Genomic DNA, 21975 nt, shown 5'->3' on the forward strand with positions numbered 1-21975 from the left:
CAGAGAAATGCATCCAAATTAACCGGGAGGAACTTCATCATGCAGAAAGAAAATGATCCAAAACACACTGCCAACTCAACAATAATTGATAAATAAATAAATAAATTAGAATTTTAAAAATAATTATACTTGGACATTAAATGTGCAAACATAATTTTGGCTTTCACTTTTATACTGTTGATACACAATTATATTTTATATAAGATACTTTATAAAAAAATATATATATATATCTGTTAAGTCCACACTGGCTGTGAAGTCCTGCTGAACTCTACTGATTTCTTGAAGCTGTAAATAGCTCATCCCAAGTGCTTCGCTCAGCTAGAGTAGGCCTGCTGTTAATCCCAACCATCATTAGCCACGAGGAGTGCTAGCTGTGTTTTAAATCCAAACTAAAAGGGTATTTGTTTATATATTATATATAATTTTTTTTCTTATGAAATAGTCAATGCATTCATGATTTTAGATTGTTTCATTAACATGCCTTTATGATATGTTGTTTGTACTTTTAATCCTTTAAATAATAATAATAATTATTATTATTATTATTATTATTATTATTATTATTATTACACTCCAATACACTCACACAGACACAGAGCTAGCCATGATTAAACAGACACAAGCACTCACACATACAGAGTCACTTTTTGTGTGTGTGTGTGTGTGTGTGTGTGTGTGTGTGTGTGTCTGAGTGTGTTGGTATATGTGTTTAGTTGTGGCACTCATTATTTCCTGGTAAGTTAGTGCAGTATTTGTATCGATGTTTTAACAGCCAAAAGCTTGTATTTCACTGTTGTTCACTTGTAAACCAGTTTGGAAAGAAGTGTCTGCCTATATATATATATATATATATATATATATATATATATATATATATATATATATATATATATATATATATATATATATATATGATTAATACTACTGTAGGCGCAGTTTATTAGAAGTCTTCTTTATCTTCAACAAAATCCCTCTCATTCTTCTGCTGTTTGACCATCAACTGATTGGTTGAATTAATAGTCAGTATGATTTGTAGACATTTGTGCAAACCCTCCTTCAGTCCTTCATTGCATGACTGAGTTTAGCTGGTGGAACCTGACTGGGCTGTTGAGTAGCTTTGGCTTTTATTGCTCTAATAGGCTGTGATGCCTCAAGACACCCACTGCTTTTTTCCACTGAGTAAGCTCCTTTGTAACCAACTGCACCAATCAGGACTCAAGGGTTGGGCGACACACAAACACTGGTTGGTCCTTTCACTTCATGGCACCACAAGATCAGGAAGCCTTTGACATGAACAGACACACACACACACAGACACACACACAAGACAAATGAATATGCAATCAGGTGCAAATGGCCGCGATGTTATTTCGCTCATCTGGAAGAAGTTCTGTAAACTAGCTGTGTGATTAATTTTTAAATTGATTTGTAAACAGAAGTATTTATGTGGTGTACCTTAAACCTGAAGATCAATCACATATAGTGATGCAATAGTCTCTTTCATAAAAAAGCAACTATTTTATTATGAATTCATAATTTATTGTGAATTTATTATGAAAAATAATATATTATGAATTGCAAAGCTATTTCAGGATTACTAAAAAAAAAAGATGTCTTCCAAAGCAGCAAACAACAATTTATTTCTATTTTGTCCACATTTTATATTTATACACTGGGCAGACATTCCCCACACCCAAATAATACAAACACAATTAGAGTGACTGAACATATAGGTAATATACATTTTAATAAAATCCTAATGTTTTAAGGGGATAAACAACCACATAAAACACAATACTTCCACTTTGAGTAACAGTTTAGATTATACAGATAATAAATAAAGTCACACATTTTACTTAAATTAAGGAAACACAAGCGAGTCTATCCTTAAGGCACATAGAATTTCCCAGGATGCAACAAAGTCATTCAGCTAAATTAGTGGGCGAGGAAGTAGCAGGGATTAAAGTGATTCAGGGTTGAAAACAAATGACTTCATGGCAAGCAATGACTATGAAAGGCAGTTAGGTGGGGGCTTGGAAAAGAAAGGCATAATTAAGGCTGTTTGCCTGGGATACAGCAATAGAAGGATGGGCAACTCAATTACCCACAGTTCCAGGCTACAGAAAGGGCATGAGGTTTGCGCAGCCAGCAGGGTTCCTTCCGCAGCGGATTGTGTAGAAAAAGCCAGCACATTAATCTACTCCAAGATTGATTTTTTTTTTCTCTAAGGGTACGGGGTCTGAGCATAAAAGTCAGAAGCAGTACAAAAGAGTGAGATGCTGAGCACAGTATGGACACTAGTGAGTAGATACAGTTGTGTGTGGAGCTTTCTAAAAATATACAGTAAATTACAACTTGGATAATGGATAATGTTTTCTAATTGGTTAGATTTAAAAACTTAACAGTAGACAATTAGCGAGAAACAAACTTCACAAAATCACTTTGTGAATACTGGACCAAAAAGGGGTTCATGAATTTCAAATGTAATATGTCAGGCAATGAACATTATTCTGTATAATCATGATATAAAAATAAAATACAATAAAGATACAGTGTTGCTGCTTGATTTATCTGCAGTTTCAGGATTACTGCACAGGTATGGCCAGAGAGAAAAACAGCTGAAGGCAAGGGGTATGTATTACAACTTAGAAGATACAAAAGTTCAAGATATGAAACTGGTCTGGTTGGAGGCTGTTGTAATGATAAAGGATCCATGTGCAAGCAATTAGAGAACATTTAGAAACTATATACAAATTTTTTCACCACTAACAGCTTAACATACACTATATGGCCAAAAGTATATGGACACCTGTCTATGACACCCATAACTGGGCCTTCCCCAGATGTTTACCACAAAGTTGAAGGAGCATGAAGGTCGGAGTGGAAGAATTCTAGTCGGACCTCAACCCCACTGAACACCTTTTGGAAGAACTGGAACATTGACTGCATGCCAGTTCGCCTCGCCCATCACTGCCCAACCTCACTAATGCTGTTGTGGCTGAATGAGCACAAATCCCCACAGCCACGCTCCAAAATCTAGTGGAAAGCCTTTCAGACTAGTGGAGGTTATTATAACAGCAAAGATGGGGCAACTCCATGTTGAAATAGTATGTTCAACAAGCACATATGAATGAATGGCTGTCATGGTCAGGTGTCTAAATACCTTTGCTATAGTAATCATTATAATCATAATAAGTAAGTAAGTAAATAAATAAATATTGTCCAAACCTGGCACAGTAAATGTGTCTGATTGGTCAGAAAGTGTTGATTAATTTTCTACAGCAGCAGCTCAGACAGTAGTTCTGGCTGCAAAACAAATCAGAGGTTTATACTAATGTATGTATACATTTATATAGTAATAGCTTAATTACAGGTATATTATTTATATATATATATATATATATATATATATATACACACACACACACACACACACACACACATATATATATATATATATATCACACATACATATACAGTATCTCACAAATGTGAGTACACCCCTCACATTTTTGTAAATATTTGATTATATCTTTTCATGTGACAACACTGAAGAAATGACACTTTGCTACAATGTAAAGTAGTGAGTGTACAGCTTGTGTAACAGTGTAAATTTGCTGTCCCCTCAAAATAACTCAACACACAGCCATTAATGTCTAAACCGCTGGCAACAAAAGTGAGTACACCCCTAAGTGAAAATGTAACTGTAGCAAAGTGTCATTTCTTCAGTGTTGTCACATTAAAAGATATAATCAGATATTTACAAAAATGTGAGGGGTATACTCACTTTTGTGAGAGACTGTATATATATATATATATATATATATATATATATATATATATATATATATATATGATAATGAGTCTTTATTGGTCACATATACAGTAGAGCACAGTGAAATTGTTTTCTTTGCATAGCCCAGCCTCTGAGGAAGCTGGGGTCAGAGCGCAGGGTCAGCCACGAAGTGAGCAGAGAGGGTTGAGGGCCTTGCTCAAGGGTCCAACAGTGGTAGCTTGGCAGTGCTGGGGTTTGAACCCCTGACCTACCAATCAGTATCCCAGAGCCTTAACTACCAAGCCACCACTGCCCTATATATATGGGACATGGGAGATTTTTATATATAAAGAATGGTCTTATTGGCATTCAAAATAATTACATAGTAAGTAATAAATTGTACAACTGTACTGTAAATCATACTGGCCAACAACATAACTAGCCTTCTTTTTCTTTTCATTTAATTTCTTTTCTGAATATTTTCATCATTAATCACAGTCAGGGCAGGCAGATAAAGCATTGTGTGTGAAGGAGTGCTTAGTCATGTGTGGATCTGGTGTAAGTGCGGAAGCAGTGGCCGGGACGCCTGTGGATTTCAGAGCTGCACATTTCCACCCAGATCATTGGCAGGAGTTTGTACTGGCGAACATTGAGGCTGCTTCCTCCTCCATTCCAGCCTGCGCCTCATGGCTTACATCCTGTGACTCATGCTTACTTACAAAGTCATGTTTTACAGTAACACTCAGTACTTTCATATTTTTAAGCTGAGCGATTTGATAAATAAATATAAGTATACATAAATTCATGAATTTCTTAACATGAAGTAATTAATTGCATCATGAACAAAAGTATCTGACTATGCAATTCAGCAGTGTAGACAAGAATGACTAGGCTCTCTTATGAAAAAAACTGCTGAAGTCATTCTCAAATAGTGCCCAAATTAGCCTAAAAGATTATTCTATTGAGTATGTGTACTCATTAATGACTAATGACTAATGACTAGGCTCTAACTGAAATCTTGAATGAAAATACTATGGGTTTATATAATGAGTGAGGATCTTGTTAATGATGACACACACTTGAATGCCACACATCATTTCCTCTGTGCCCTGCCCTTAAGGCTCATTTGGTTAAGCTCTTTGATTTTGAATAATGAAAAAAAGATAGTTTCCATGAGTGATCACAGTGTAAATTTTCTCAGTGACAGTTTGTGAACTTTTTCCATGTGAACTATTGGGGTGTGATCAAAATAAATCAGATCAACAAAATACTTTCATTAAATTGTGGGAAAGAATCTAAAGTGTTACATCATCTATGAATACACCTATTGCCCCTCCTACACAGTCACAAGTGTGTCATGGCGGGAAAAGGTGCAGCGACTTCTTGGTACATTGATGATTATGGAATCAGTAGAGAAGACTGAATACACATTTAGAAAAATGGGGGGGGGGGACTTTCATGGTAGTATGTAGATGTATTTTTAACTTCTTATAATACAGACAAGTAACTCAGGAATATTATTTTGTATTTTGTGAGAATTCTGCAGTGTTTTGTTCAAAGCAAGTTCGAAGCAAATTCAAAGCTCATTCTAAGGTACCACACTGGATTTGTAAATAAAAAGCACTAATACATAGATGTGATTTGAAACAGAGCAAGTATGGCAGGAACATTTTTCATTGTCTAATAGACAAGTACCCTTTTATGCTTTTCATTTCACTGCTAGTTATATACTATATATAATTGAGTATGTGATAAAAAAAAAAAATTAATCTCTAAATGTTTTAGTACCCCTACCACAGAAACTATACATTATGGACGCTTGAAAATAAATAACCATCCAAAATGTTTATCAGAATGGCTTCTATATAGCAGCTCGTTTTGGTGGCTTAGTGGTTAGTACGTTCGCCTCACACCTCCAGGGTTGGGGGTTTGATTCCCACCGTGGCCCTGTGCGTGCAGAGTTTGCATGTTCTCCCCGTGCTGCGGGGGTTTCCCCCGGGTACTCCGGAGTACCTGGTACCGGTACTCTGGTTTCCTCTCCCAGTCCAAAGACATGGCTGATTGGCATGTCCAAAGTGTCCGTAGTGTGTGAATGTGTATGTGAATGTACCCTGCGATGGATTGTCACCCTGTCCAGGGTGTACCCCGCCTTGTACCCGATGTTCCCCAGGATAGGCTCCAGGTTCCCCGTGACCCTGAAGGAAGGATAAGCGGTATAGAAGATGGATGGATGGATGGATGATTCAAGCATTTGGAAAAGACAACACACCTGAAAAATTGTTTCTCATCTAATCTTATAGAATCTTTGCATATTCTATTTTATGTCACTCAGGGTCAGGTCGATCCGACGCATATCCCACGAGCACTGAGTATTAGGCAGAAATACAAATACTGAATGTCATGCCAGTCCATTGCAGGGTACCTTGCACACTACATTGACACCTAGGGGAGATTTTTAGAAGAAGCCTTTATTTGTAACATATATATTACAGTACAGTGAAATTATCACAGCTTGTTAGGATGCTTGGGTTAGAGTGCAGCCATGACATGGTGCCAATTGAGCAAACAGATTTAAGGGCCTTGCTCAAGGACCCAACAGAGGTAGCTTGGTAGTGTTGGGGCTTGAACCCCCAACCTTCTGATCCGTAATCCAGAGCCATGAGCCACCACTGCCTTGGTGGCCTGATTTAGCACAACCAATCCACTTAGCATGTTTTTAAGAGGTGGAAAGAAACTGGAGATCCCAAACGAAATCCATATAGATATGGGGAGAACACATAAAATATTACACAGACAGTAACCAGAGCTCAGAAGCAAACCAGGGACCCTGCAGCTGCATGGTAGCAGCACTACTCACTACTCTTCTGTCTAGAGGACAATTAACACGAACTCTTCATGGACAAAATGAGCTAGTCTCTAATTGTACACCTACAATGGCAACTGAATGGTGTGTCAAATAAAGAGGACATTAAGCATGTTGCTCCTGACACACCTAACAAACACCCTAATCATATCTGGTGAGATTATATGCCTACAAATTTCACCTAGAAATAATGACAGTAAGTGTGGACACAAGCTAATAAAGCTGCTATATAAAGTGGTTTACAGGAATCCAGGACAAGAATATTACATTTTCAAGTCATGTCAAGTGGTTTTTATTTGTCATTCTTCTATATAGCCAGTATACATCTGAATGAAATGTCGTTTCTCCAGGCCCATGGTCCAACACAGAACAGAACGCAATAAATACACAGAACAGAAAAAAGATACACAGGACAATAAATACACAGAACATGAGCTTTAAACTGTAAACTATTTGTAGTGTAACGGTAATAAGTATAACAGCAATATTGGCAGGAAAAATTAAGTTCCAAAATAAAAGTGACTAATGCAGCTTTGTAAGGTGCAGGTGTACAATCTTTTTGAGTCATACTGGGTTAGGTGTTTGACTAGCCCAGGCTATTCTATTTTCAGGCGATTCCTTTTTTCTTCCTAGTTGTCTAGCGAACAAGTAGGCGCTGTTTGTTTTTTTTTGTTTGTTTGTTTGTTTCTTTTCTAATGCTACTAGCTAATATCTTTAGCAAAACAAAAGTTTTTATTTGGTTATTATATTTTAACAAAATGTGATGTGACACACCTCAATGTTGTAACTTTAGTGCACATTACTCATTCTGAATGCTGCTGCACTACACACATCAACTTTAACTAGTCAGATAAATTAAGAGTGCCTGCAACTCCACTGAACACCTTTTGGATGAACTGGAATGCCAACTATGTTCCAGGCCTCCTCACCCAACAGTTCCCGATCTCACTAATGCTCTCGTGGCTGAATGGGCAAATCCCCATAGCCACACTCCAAAATCTTGTGGAAAGCATTCCCAGAAGAGTGGAGGTTATCATAAAACAGAGGGGGATACATCTGGAATGGGATGTTCAGGAAGCACATATGGGGTGTGATGGTCAGGTGTCCACAAACTTTTGCCATATAGAATAACTCATACTAACAATAGCTAACAACACTCATTCACCTACAAGATCCCTGACAGTCTGGAATAATATCTTTTATGAGCAATGTGAAGACAAAACACCACAGCTTACAGCTAAACGTTGGGTAATGACTTGTTTTTGTTGAGGGCACAAACATGATGTGCTGCCTCAGACACTTTCTTAGAAAAGGATAATGACTGTGGAGAAGTTGTCTGACTATGGCAGAATTTATATGCTCATCCATCCAGCCATCCATTTTCTGTACTGCTTATCCTACACAGGGTCGCAGAGAACATGGCGCCTATTCCAGGGGACTCGGCACAAGATTACAGAAGGAGGCAGACAGAAATACTGCATGGAATCACAGCATGTGATCGGTACACAACTGTGCATGTCCATTCAACAGACTTACTTCTAATCGAAAGCAAGAACAAATGATGTTCCATGGGGAGCACGGTGACTTAGTGGTTAGCACTTTTGACTCACGCCTCCAGGGTAAGGCGTTCAAAGCGCACTTCTTCCCTGTGTGCGCAGCTTGCTTGTTCTCCCCATGCTTCGATGGATTCCTCCAGGTACTCGGGCTTCCTTCCCTAGACCAAAGACATGCATTGTTGGCTGATTGGCATTGCCAAATTTTCCATAGATTGTGAATGTGTGTGCAATTGTGCACTGTGATGGGTTGGCACTGATCTAGTTTGTAATCAGATATTGGCCATTAAATAGACCGGGATGCACAGACACTGCAGTCGAACTGGACTATTTGAATGCAGTTTTCTCCTTTTTCAGTTTGAAATACTGGAACTTGTGGTTGAGGTACGTGTAAAAGAGAAAACCCATAGTACTTGAAAATGCCAAAATATTACCATGTGAAAGGTTTTCCCAGGCTGTCACCAGGGGTGGACAAAGTACTGAGAAATTATACTTAAGTGAAAGTATAGATCACGTGTAAATATCCAACTCAATTAAAGGTGGAAGTATCCAATCAAAAAACACAACAACAAGCTACTGTTTAAAGTAAATATTTTTAATTGATGAAATTAAGTTCGTGTCATGATTTCATGTGAAAAGTAACTTTGGTTACTTAAATGAGAAAAAAAAAAATGTTTTGTAAATTTGCAAGAATTTACAGTTAGATACTGGAAACTGTGCTATTCTAACCTGACATTAGCAAAAAAAAAAATACTAAAAACAACAACAACAACAAAAAAAAAAACACACACGCACACACACACACAAAAACAGACTACCTTCATTAAATATAGCCAGTTAATATTAGCTAATTAGTTAGACTGACCACATGTTTTTTCAAAGCAGAAGAGTCCACCATGAAGGAAAAGGAGATCCCTCATTTTATGTGAGTATTTGCCTAATCCAGCATATTGAAACATTTTACTGAGGTAACGCTGGGGATGCTCATCCTCAAGTTCTACACTGCAGTCCGGATGCATGTATATATTAAAAAAACACACAGACAACTATATCGGTAAAATGTGTAGCATGAGATCACGGCTAAGGACAAACTGGCATGATTCATGATAGTTTTTCTACGTTGATGAAGTTGATTGTACACTATATAGCAACTAATATAAAAGTTTAGCATCCAGTCATTGGCTGGATGAGAGAAGGAGCGAATTGTAATGAGTACTTTGAAGGTTTAAATAAAAATGTAAGGAATATATATATACACACACATTTGTTCTTGGAACTAAGACTACAAATATTCAATTTCAATAATATTCAAGAATACAGTAAATATGCTAAATACTCAGTATTGCTCACCCTTGCCCTTCAAACATATGCAGTCAATGGGATGGACAATAATAACTGCTTTTAAAGAGATAGACCATTGGTCTGTGATTGAACAGAGATCAAGGATCAACTTGGGAATCTCCAAGACTAATCACACTATCACAGAAGATGGAGGAGCAGAGAATCAATTAACTGATTATTACACACTCCTTCCTCCACTCCAAGGTAAACTGCGACTGAGAGAACAACATCTACTGGCTGTTGTTCAGGTCAGTAACCTTCTGTACAATTACTTAGGATACTAGAGCACAGACCTCTGTTTACCTCAGTGTTGTGTTCATTCTGCCATCTGCAGGATTTAGAGTTTGACTACAATTTCACAGAAACTGCTCCCCAACTAGTGGGTCTAAGTCCAGCCCTCCCTCCACAACCATGGTACCACCCACAACAGAGTATAGTAATGAGTTAAAAAAATTATAAACTGTTCCAACATCAAACAAATCCATTTTTACCTTTGACACAGTAACAGGAGAAGATGCCTCATCCAGAGGTCAAAGTCTCCCAAGCATACCAGCACACTCGGACCATCTTGCCAAAAGCACAAGTCTAATGTTTGACCTGAAACAATCCTGGCTCAGATTTCCAAGAGCTACATTGTACAAAGTGTACTGGAAACCAGGCTCTTCTAAACAACACGTGGTAACATGCTTTGCTTGTACAAGATACACAGAACAACCAAGAAAGTGTAATCATGTAGGATTGTTCATTTCAACATTTGTTCATATAAATGGACAAAAAACACCATTAATCATTGCTCACTCATATTTAAGGACACATATAGGACGAATAAATATACCATAATTGTGCAATGAATTGTTTTTATAGTTTATTATTTTAAGTTTTATTTAATATGCTTGTTTTGTTCAATTGATAGATAAAAGTTAATGTTAATACTTATTAATCATAAAAATAATTATATGCAGTATTGAAAAGAAATCTATAAAAAATTACATATCTGTGCCACAACACAGAAAATCAGAACAAAAACAAAATGTCTGATGCTGGCTAATAGACAGTACTAATTTTGTTTTCCCCATTTTCTTCCGAATTTGGTTTTGGCAATTCGCTCCCACCTTTACCAATCATACGATAGACACCAACCCAGCAGAGCGAAGGCTTCCCACTGCATATTTTCAAACTGGTGCTCATGCTATGTCACAGGGCAGCGTAACATACTTGGAGGAAAGTCCTATTTGTCATCTTATGCACACATGAATTCACAGACACGAACGATTGGCTAGTTTCACTGGGACTGACAGGGGAGAGAGAGTATGCTTTCCCTCACACCTAGACAGCACGGCCAATTTTACTCTCTTGGCTCCCGGCCACGAATGGGGCTCAAACGCTGCTCCAATTAGCAACTTACAATTAATTTACATTTTGTCCTGCATTTATGCATTCATTAAAAAAAAAGAAAGAAAGAAAATGAGTTTTGACCTTCATCATCTAGTCATGCTCAGTCGCACACATCACAACTCTGTTCTCTAGACGGGAACGCTCAGCCTCAAACACCAGCCTGTGACTCGCCAGGGTTTCCTTTGGACCGGACTGGATCATCAGTGGGTTTCCATTCTACGGCAATGAAACACAAAACCATATATTACTTTTAAATTATGTGGAAAAAAAGCTGTGTAGGTGTGTTTAAAGAGATTTAAACACTGAACCGCACTGTATTTATGCATCACTATCCTACTACCTATTGAACTATATGCATATTGCACTTAGAACTTGGAACGCTGTAATACTTGAACATCAAGGATTCTAATGCTCACTGACTTGACTGTACACTTGTCAACATATCTAATGTGATACTGTTTACTATGCACTTAATATACCCGATTTACCTCTCACATACTGATCACTGCCCATATACATCAATCAGCCATAACACTAAAACCACTGACAGGTAACACTGATTATCTTGTTATAGAGGCACCTGTCAAGGAGTGGGATATATTAGGCAGCAAGTGTTCCTTACATTAATTAAGTGGAAGTGACCTGAGTAACTGACCGCCACAGCTGAAACGAAGGCATCAACAAGATGATAATCTGCAATACCATGACCGCCTTTGCTGAAGCTGCCCGGTACACTCAGATCCACTGTATGCTTTGTGGATATCTGAGTGAGGAAGTCGAATACTTTGATTTCATGCCCATCGTAAGTCACCTCCCCCTGTAGAATATGTGCAGAGATGTCAGATTTAACATAACATCAAAAACCACTGGGATTGGCTATGGATCCATTGAGACCCTGACCCTGAATGAATGAATGAATGAATCAATGAATCAATCAATCATTCAATCAAAAACCAATATAAATGAATTGCTGGCATATAATATACTTATGTCCTACCTTACTGCCTTGGATGCTTGTTTTGCGCAGACATATCTCTTCCGTAAATGCCACCATGCTAAAAGAAGCAGTGAGGCCTCCTTCAAATTCCATGTTAACAACCTGAAATAGAAAAAGAGGATTTGACCTAGCACTTTTAATGCACATTTGTTAAAGGATACTGTACATTTCTGGAGGTTTGACCAATTTTAAGGATAAAACTAAAATTGTCTAACCTGATTTGAGCACACATCGTTGTCACACTCATAGACACAGCGACCGTATGGACCTGTTTTCAAGGCCTCGGTTACGGACTCAATATCAGGAATTGAATTGCGGCACACAACTGACACTGGCCATCTCACCCAGCCCTAGAACACATAAAGCAACAAAATATTAGCAAAAGACGTCTTTACTAACTAGCAAATCATTATAGTCATACTCAATATAGTAAGCATATTACAAATAGAACAGATTCAGGGGCAGGAAAGGGAAAAATGCAGCTTGAGTAAATGTTACCTTTTTAACTCTATCCAGGTAGATTTTCTTTGCTGAATATGCACAGTCTGTCTCTACAGAACAATCTAAGCAACGACTTGCTGCTCCTGGTGGCTAAATAAACAGATGCATTGTTTCAGTTATTTCACACTTCATTAGCAGTGGATCGTAACCATAGATTTTGGTGGGGCAGGCCAACATTAATAATGATATAGCCTCGAACAAAATGAAGTTGAGAGGCTATCACACTTGACATACGCAAAAGGCTACTATCTAGTGAATTTTTAGAGTAACCATGTAATAGGCAGTTGAAAGACAACAGCATGAAGTCAGGCAGCTTGTTTTGAGCTATACCTTCAACTGTATTCAAGGTAATACCATTAACCAGGGCTGGCAGGTTTCAGCAAAATTTCCAGGCTGGCTACATCTCAAAAACCACAAAGTATCTGAACCAAGGACAATAATTACATAGGAAAAGGGAGACACTTCTTTTCATCAGATATTATATGGGGAAAGAATATATTTCACGTATTGCTGATGTACGGACATTATCTATGTTTCTTTTTCCCAATATATTCTTACCATAGAAATTCTTCTGAACATTATACACACACTGTCTGCACTGACACGTTGCCATTTTTTGGACATTTGATAGAAATTTACTTTAGATTATTTGTTATGAAACAAGAACTTGGTGTATTTTTAAACTAGCCCAATCTGGAAACCCGGTCATTAACTTTCCTGTCTGGTGCTCCCCCTTCACTGAAAATGTTCATAGAATGAGCATGGGGGAAGAGAAAATCCTGCCCCATAGACCTCTGTTAGCAGTTAGCTTGTTGCAATTCCCATTTTTGTTCACTATGTGCAATAATAACTCCAACCATCCATCCATTTCCCTTACTGCTTATCCTACACAGGGTCATGGGGAGTCTAGAGCCTATCCCAGGGAACTCAGGACACAAGGTAGAGGACACCCTCAACAGGGCACAATCACACACACGCTCACACACCCATTCAGACTCTATGAATAATTTGGAAACGCCAATCAGCCTACAACGCTTGTTTTTTGGACTGAGGAAGGAAACCAGAGAAAACGTGCTAACCACTAAGCCACCATGCAATAATAACTCTATAGATCTAATTGATGTAGTGAGTATGCTGCCCCACAATTGCACAACATCTAGAAACATGAGCAAGTAAACCGAAAATAAACCTTATATCTGTCTTTTTCTGAATCGCTGGTCACGCAAAAGAAGCAATTAGTATTTCGGGGTAATTTAAAATGCATGTAGTTGTGAATGAGGACATTATGAAGATATTTGCTGAATATAATATTTGATATGACATAAGAATATAAGATACTGATATAATATTTGCTGAATGGTTGATATAAATGCTCTGCCCCACCTGCTCCTATGAGCTGCCACTGCACTTCATGTGTTCAGTTATAAAACAACTCTTTTTCTGTAGAAAACAAACCTTGTTTTCTTTTTGGAAATGGTTGAGGGAACCAAATGATGAAACTTTTATACACCTGTAAATTATAAAACAAGAAATTAATTTAATTAAATAAATAAATTCAGATCTGCAAAAACTCTTTGGCATGTTTATTTTTTCTTTTAGACAAAGCAAAAATAATTAGAAATGATTTGTTGTATTTATATTCCAAACCTGCGTTTTCCAGCCCAGTGATTAATCAAGTCCAGGTCATGGCAGGATTTGGCTAAAAGCGCAAAAGAGCTTTCTGCCTCATTTCTCCAATTTCCTCTCACAAATGAGTGAGCGAAGTGATAAAAGCCCACCTGATAAAAAGAAGGTCATACACATGAATACACATTAATCTGAATTATACATTCTTTACTTATATTAGATCTTATATTGATCTTACTGGTTCAAAGTGTTGAATATGAATGACATCCCCAATGGCTCCACTGTCAATGAGCACCTGAAAGATGAAGGTAATTCTTTATTTGCCAGGTCTTGCTGTGGTACCAGATATCTCTCTTTGAGACACCCATTCAAAATCAGACAGTGAAGAAAGTGAAATGTGTTTACTTTTATTTTTCTGATGAAGGGGTCATATTGGAGAACATGGCACACTGCTAGTATTACACCAGTTTGAATGCAAGTCTCAGCAATCTCTGTGCAATCCTCTAGAGTCACCTGGACACAGAAATAAAAAATTAAAAGGTACAAAAAGAATTATTCATTTTTATCGGTCTAAATAAGAGCCTGGGAAAACCCTTCACATAGTAAAGGTTTCTACTAGATACAACGGGGTCCAAAACTCTAAAATCCTTGACTTGATCGACTTTAAGTCATTGCACTCAGTGCATTTTCATATGTGGAAAATACAGTCAAGTTTAAATTGTGGATTTTTATTACTTTAAAGCATTTAGCAGATGCATTATCCAGAGCGATTTACAGAAGTGCTTTGTAGTCTCTATTAAAAACACATCCTTACGATGGACAGATGATTTATCGCTCGTCACACCAATGAGGGAAAGCTGGCTTATAAATAGGTTATAAATCTTCTTTGGACACTGTGCAACACTTTCAGCATGTCAGCTGAGACACTTAAAACAACTGTAAGCTAGCAGTTTCCCTGTGTGAAGTGTAGGGCTGCAAGTAGCGATTATTTTCATAATCGATTAGTTGGCCGATTTTCTTTCTTTCTTTCTTTTTTCGATTAATCATTTGGGAGCAAACTTTCAGGTTAGTAAAAAACTAATGTGTTCCATTTGAGACAATATTACCTTTCTAAAATACATACACTAGACCAGTGGTTCTCAACCTTTTGTGAGATTTGGACCCCTAAAATATTTCAAACAATCCACAAGGACCCCCTCACTCCACAACAATTATAGACTATATAATTAAGTTTCTATATATGTGGCTTTATTTTTATTCATATTTAACATTAATAATATTAATATTAAAATTGAATCAAAACATTTCAAGATTTTATTTTTTACATTTTATTCTTGGTGTGACATTTAATTTGACTCTCCATCAATGCAACACTTAAACTTGTCTACCACTCATAGGTTTTTGCAAATTATCATTTCATTTGTAAATAAATGTAAAATAAATCCATCAATGAACGATCGTCAGCTCAGCTAACGTGATATTTGTGAATAACCAAATTGATTAATTTTAAAACATCTCATTTGAATATGTTTATACATTTAACCAAAAATATATACATAATATTATTTAAACATTTTTAAAACTTTCCTACGGACCCCCTGCAATTACACCACTGACCACTAGGGGTACGCGGACCCCCGTTGAAAAACACTGTTCTAGGAGGGTAGTGCAGAGGGCATAGTGAAAGTGTATACTACGTCATTTGGGACACAAGTTTAGTATTTGCTCTCCGGAGCGTGTTTTCGGAACAGAAGTAACGTAATGAGTAAATCTCCCCCGTGCCGCGCAGACCAACTAATCGATAATGAGATTAGTTGACAACGATTTTCATAATCGATTATTATTTTTGACGACGATTTTGTCGATTAGTTGTTGCAGCTCTAGTGAAGTGCTTGGTGTGTATGATCACCTGGGTATAGTGTAGATCTTTTTGCTCCTGGATTTTCATGTTGCACCATTTTCTTGTCACTCATCACGCATGCTTAATTCACCTTTTCTGGAATTTGACCTTTTCAGGTGCTGTTACATTGCTAAATTTTTATTGGCGTAGAAGTGAGTCAAATGATCCAGTCCTGCATTTCTGCCTTTCCTTTCACTGTTTAGTAGCCATTTCGTACTCTCAGCTCTCAGTATGCTTTTTTTTATGGACTTTTGAGGGCATCACTAAATATAAACGCGCTGTGTCAGTAACGCACTTTGCACTTTATGGGCGATTAACATACACATGCAAGAACGAAGAAAAGCAGCCTTTCTGAAACTTTGACTCAGTTTGGCTTTCACAAACATTCACACAAAACATTACTAAAAGACCGATAAATGATGACAAGTGTTGGCAGAACAGTGCAAAAGACAGAAAAGGGAATGCTGTGTATAAAATGTATTTGTTTATATATTGTTTTCTATTCTTATGTCTATATAGTGCTGATGGACAAGACCTGTGATGTGTCCCTGCGCCTGTTCCTGTGCCTCCTTGTGGACAGGAACTTCTTTAAAAAAATGGCACAGCTAAAAGGACACTGACATTGGAGGACTGAACAGACTGAAAAAAAATTACTGTGACTAATCTGTCTTCTATCTTTTTTACTTGTAACTAAGTCACTAGAGATTTAATTGTTAAAAGCATTATACAAATAAAACTGAATTTAATTGAATTGAATATTAAAAAATAAAATATTCTTATAGCTGAAGTTGTGCTGAATTTTTTTAAAGACTTTTTTTTTAATTAAATAAATATAGAAATATTAACATATATAAACTATTAATAAATACTAAAGTAAATAAAAGATATAAACTGAACCAAAAAGTAACACTCTAAATAACAAATAAAAATAGAGACATCCAAAAAGAATTAAAAAAACACTTCAAATAACACAACAAAATTTGTCAGTGGTAGTTTTTATTTCGCATCTACAGGTGGTGCTCATAGTGTATAATGACAACAGACCTGATTAATCAGCAAAACTGATTGAACACACTTACCGCCATTGGCTTCTCCAAGAGTATATGATAACCCTTCCTTGCCAAAGCTACCGCAGGCTCCTGCAAGACAAATATCATCTTTATAGTTTCTTCTTACACTACAGTCAACATTAAAGGTTTGGACTAGCCATTCCAATCAAGGACACAGTCATAAGCACACAATATACTGAAAACCATGTTGGGTTATATGATTCACTGGTAGTATTGTTCATATTTCACACTATACCACCACTGTGCCAAATTAGCACAAGCGGCTGAATTATTGTGCCATACTGATAGGTGATTAATTAAAGGAAAAAACAGTGGCTTTGTTATACTGTGGAAGGAATTTCCTGGAAAGGTTTAAGTTCATTTATATCCTTAGAGGGGTCACTGCAAATCTATACAAAGTTATTATGATTGATCACATTATAATCCTATGATGAAACATTTCTTCCCTGATGGGAGTGGTCTCTTCCAGGATGGCCACACCCCCATCCATAAGGGCACACTGAATGGTTTGTTGATTATGAAATTGGTTGTAAACCATATGTAATAAATCAATATTGGCCTTAACAGTCACCAGATCTCAACCCAAATTAACACCTATGCTAGATTTTGGAGCAATGTGTTACATAGAGCTCTCATCAAAACACCCACTGAGCGAATATCTTTTAGAAAAAGGGTGCACCATCACTCCAGTACGGTTCCAAAAACTTGTAGAATTGATGCCAAGGCGTATTGAAGCTGTTCTGATGTTTTGTTGAAGGTTTCTTTTCCTCCTTTTATTTGATATGCATCTGTACAATAGTTTTATGTAACAAAAAACCATTTAGTCAAGTATTGATATGAATGATCAGAGATTTCACAAACCTTATGAAGGCGATCGGGAGTGCAGATAAATACTGCATCCGCAAACTTCTCCCTTTCTGCTATACAGTGCCAGTCTATACAAAACCACAAATAGCAATAGGTTTTAAAGCAGCAGACATTATTGTTATAACTCATATTGTTCTAAAAAAAATTTAAAATATCAACTGTTACCATCAAATACATTTTCTTCGGGCACGTTGTGACACTCCTGGAGCTTCTTTCTTGCAAAAAGTCTTGGGTCAGCAATTCCCACTACCTAAGGTGAATGCATAACAAAAAAGAAAATTCATAGGAACTCCTTAGAGTCTTCTGCTTAAGTGATTGCCAAAAACTTTGGGACATTGGGAGCTTATTAATGACCTAAATAATCAGGGAAAAAAGATAGACATACCTGCAGGCGATCAGGGTGGATGGAGGCAAAGTCAGAGTATGTCTCACCACGGCTCCCGGCTCCAACCACGATAACTTTAACGGGTGACAGCATGATAGCATGGGCCTACTGTGTGAACATATTACAGCAGGTTAACAGCCTCTACTTACCATATGACTGAATAGTGGTGTACAGTGAAACAATACAATTTTGATTCATTCAGAAATTATTCAATATTTGATTTTGAATATCACTGAATCGGTTCGAGTCGGTAGCCTATTATATACAGTGCCCTCCACTAATATTGGCACCTTTGGTAAATATGAGCAAAGAAGGCTGTGAAAATCTGTCTTTATTGTTTAAACTTTTGATCTTTGGTTAAAAAAAAAAATATTCACAAAAATACTCTGGCACCCCAATGAATTCATATGTGAAAAATATATTTCAAGTATATTCCCACTGATATTTTGCATTTTTTAAATACACCTAGGTGACTATCCATCCATCCATCTTCTATACCATCATGGGAAAACCTGGAGCCTATCCCAGGGAGCATGGTGCACAAGGCGGGGTACACCTGGACAGGATGCCAATCCATCGCAGGGCACACTCGCATACACATACACATTCACACACACATTCATACACTACGGACACTTTGGACATGCCAATCAGCCTACCATGCATGTCTTTGGGGGAGGAAACACATTGGCCAAATTCTCTTAGTCATTCATAAGAATGTGGAAGACCAAGGATGTGGTGTGGCAAAAGGTTGTTGAGCTTCACAAAATGGGAAGTGGCTATAAGAAAATAGCAAAAGCATTGAAAATGCCCATTTCCATCATCAGGGCAATAATTAAGAATTTCCAGTCAACTGGAAATTGGACGTATGTCTATATTGTCTCAACATACTGTGAAGAGAATGGTTAGAGTGGCCAAAAATCTCCAAGGATCACAGCTGGAGAATTGCAGAAGTTAGTTGTGTCTTGGGGTCAGAAAGTCTCCAAAACTACAATCTGAAATCACCTACATCATCACAAGTTGTTTCGAAGGGTTTCAATAAAAAAGCCTCTACTCTCATCCAAAAAAAACTCCAGCATCTTCAGTTTGTCAGACACTACTGGAACTTCTAATGGGATCGGGTTCTATGGTCAGATGAAACCAAAATAGAGCTTTTTGGTAAAAAACACCAGAGGTGGTTTTGGTGCACACAGAGAGGTAGCCAGATGGAAAAGTACCTCATGCTCACAGTTAAATATGTTGGTGGCTCTTTAATGTTTGCGGATGTTTTTCTGTCAGAGGACCTGGACATTTTGTTAGGATACATGGCATAATGGACTATCAATTATCCACAGATATTAAATGAAAACCTGACTGCCTCTGCCAGAGAGCTTAAAATGGGCTGTGGTTGGATCTTCCAGCAGGACAATGATCCAAAACATACATCAAAATCAACACAAAAATGATTTACTGACCACAAAATCAAGCCTTGTTGATAAACGAGGTAAATGGCCAGATTGGTTCAAGCTGCCAGGAAGGATATAGTAACTAATCATTACTACACTAATATTTACTAATAAGTAAATAATCCCTCACTACAACTGTGGTGAGCAGAAAACCAACACAATGGGGTCCAAAAGTCTGAAACCACATTGAAAATCTGAGATCTGTTTTTCATTTAAAATTGGAAATAAACAGAAGGGTTCAAAATGTTGAAATATTTAAAATAAATAAAGTAAATGTTCAATATCCTAAATATTTCATATTCAAGATTCTGCACTTTCAACGTCCTTGTTTAAATGTAAGCACCCGTCATGTTTTATTCCTTACTTAACATTACTGACAATGATGTTATGTTTCATTTTTAAAGGAGGTTACAATAAGCAACACACACACACACACAACTTTTTCACAAGGATTAAATACCTGTGTCTGCTTAATCAATATACAGTCAAGCTGAAATTTAGTAACTCATCATCATCTCTTAAGGAGCTGTAGCATACTACCTAGCGCTCAAAGATTGTTTGTGTCTTCTGAGTAAATAATTAAACCACCCGATCATTCCTCCTACAGCTTAGATAAATGATATTTCGCTCATTATGTGGTGTTGAAAAGATAATTATGAGTATGCACATGAATCTTGCAAAATCACCATCAAGCTGAACGTGAAGGTGGTAAATAAATAACTGCACATGACAGTAAGAATAAGGTTTGTTAGTAAGTGATTATATATATATATATATATATATATATATATATATATATATATATATATATATATATAATGTGTGTGTGTGTGTTTGTGTGTGTGTGTGTGTGCGCGCATACGTATATATGTATATGTACGTATGTATGCATGCATATATGTATGTATAAACAAAATCTAAGGGAAAAAAATCTAAGGAATATTTTCCCCTCGTATTATTATTAGGCAATTTCTTAAACATGTCAAGCGTATTAATATGAGTAAACAGCACGTCCACATGAGCTGAGTCACTACACGGAAGGGTTGATCCTGGCTCTATCCTAGCACTCTATTATCTGATTATAGGGAAAAATCCCCAGTTTAGTAATCCACCTGAGGGAGTTTAAAGCGTGTTTCCTCACCTGTCTTGGCAGCAGCTTCTCTCACTGTGAAACTTTAAGTTAAAGCCAGTCTCTGTTCCGCTTCTTCAGAAATCATTTACACACACACACACACACACACACACACACACACACACACACACACACACACACACAAAAAAAAGAGGTTTATATCCATTCTCACGTAAACAGATGCTGAATTAGCAGGCACATGTCACTTCCTCATCCCTGGCAGATGAAGTTGTCCAAATGTCAAAAAGATCCTGGATGTATAGTGCACTACAAAACGTGCCTGAACCATTCGTTCACAACATATTTAGTGAAACTATATAGTGGTTAGGAATCTGTTTGGGATTCTGCTTCGCGAGCCTGCACTTCCTCGGTTACTTGGTTACGTCAAAGCAAACACCACGTGACCGCTGGAGCGACGCCGAGGCGTTAATTATAACATAAAGGATATCGCATGAATTAAGTTACAGTTTCTGCCTCGGCTTGGAGACGCAGACTTTTGAATGTATGTGTAATAAATTATATGCAATAAAATATAATATTTAAAAAAAATGCCAGGATAGCCCTGGTTAAAATGTTGTTAAAGGAAAAACATACACATTTATTTGTCTCAATACAGTGTGTGTGTGTGTGTGTGTGTGTGTGTGTGTGTGTGTGTTTATTTTATTTTATCTCCTCATCATCATTATATCTTATTTAAAGCATTATATCATGGCAGTAATTTTTCAAGTTCACAAGTGTCTTTCTGTGGAAATTCTAAAAATTACTGCAGGGGTTGGATTTTACCTTTATACACACACATATATATGTATGTGTGTGTGTGTGTGTGTGTGTGTAGGGGGTCAATATTAAAAGTAACATTCAGTATGTGGTGTGGCCTCCAGCTGCTTTAAGTACTACAGTGCATCTCATTCTCATGAACTGCACCAGATTTGTCAGTTCTTGCTGTGAGATGTTACACCACTCTTCCACCAATGCATTTACAAGTTCTCGATCACGTCTGTCCCCCACACATGGTTACATGTAATTTTCCACTGCAAGGACGATCAGCTGTCCTTCCTGTCTCCCTGTAGCACTGTCTTAGGCGTCTTACATTACAGACATTGCAGTTTATTGCTCTGGACA

General features: G+C 37.2%; 1 protein-coding gene across 11 annotated transcripts; it reads right to left on the reverse strand.

Annotated features, from left to right (window-relative positions):
* Window positions 1-934: 934 nt before the first annotated feature.
* zgc:154075 (Gfo/Idh/MocA family oxidoreductase) lies at window positions 935-21222 on the reverse strand. 11 transcript variants are annotated; one of them, XR_008397991.1, is made up of 16 exons: window positions 20863-21221; window positions 18277-18384; window positions 18057-18141; window positions 17886-17959; window positions 17034-17093; window positions 14460-14567; window positions 14293-14349; window positions 14076-14206; window positions 13884-13938; window positions 12426-12518; window positions 12143-12277; window positions 11928-12029; window positions 11553-11747; window positions 11012-11146; window positions 3232-3309; window positions 935-1286 (listed from the first exon to the last, which is right to left on the reverse strand). XR_008397991.1 is itself a non-coding variant. In XM_017487778.3 (15 exons), exons 2-14 carry the CDS (start codon window positions 18367-18369, stop codon window positions 11021-11023), a joined length of 1314 nt encoding a protein of 437 aa, XP_017343267.1. In that variant the 5' UTR covers window positions 18370-18384; window positions 20863-21221; the 3' UTR covers window positions 936-1286; window positions 11012-11020. The 11 variants fall into 11 exon arrangements, 6 of the variants coding, with proteins under 6 accessions (XP_017343267.1, XP_017343266.1, XP_017343263.1 ...); XR_006983736.2 differs by lacking the exon at window positions 3232-3309 and adding an exon at window positions 8178-8355; XR_001814877.3 differs by lacking the exon at window positions 3232-3309 and having other exon boundaries at window positions 936-1286; window positions 11573-11747.
* Window positions 21223-21975: the final 753 nt, after the last annotated feature.

The sequence above is a fragment of the Ictalurus punctatus genome, chromosome 15 (assembly GCF_001660625.3).
Source record: "Ictalurus punctatus breed USDA103 chromosome 15, Coco_2.0, whole genome shotgun sequence".
NCBI classification, from domain to species: Eukaryota; Metazoa; Chordata; class Actinopteri; order Siluriformes; family Ictaluridae; genus Ictalurus; species Ictalurus punctatus.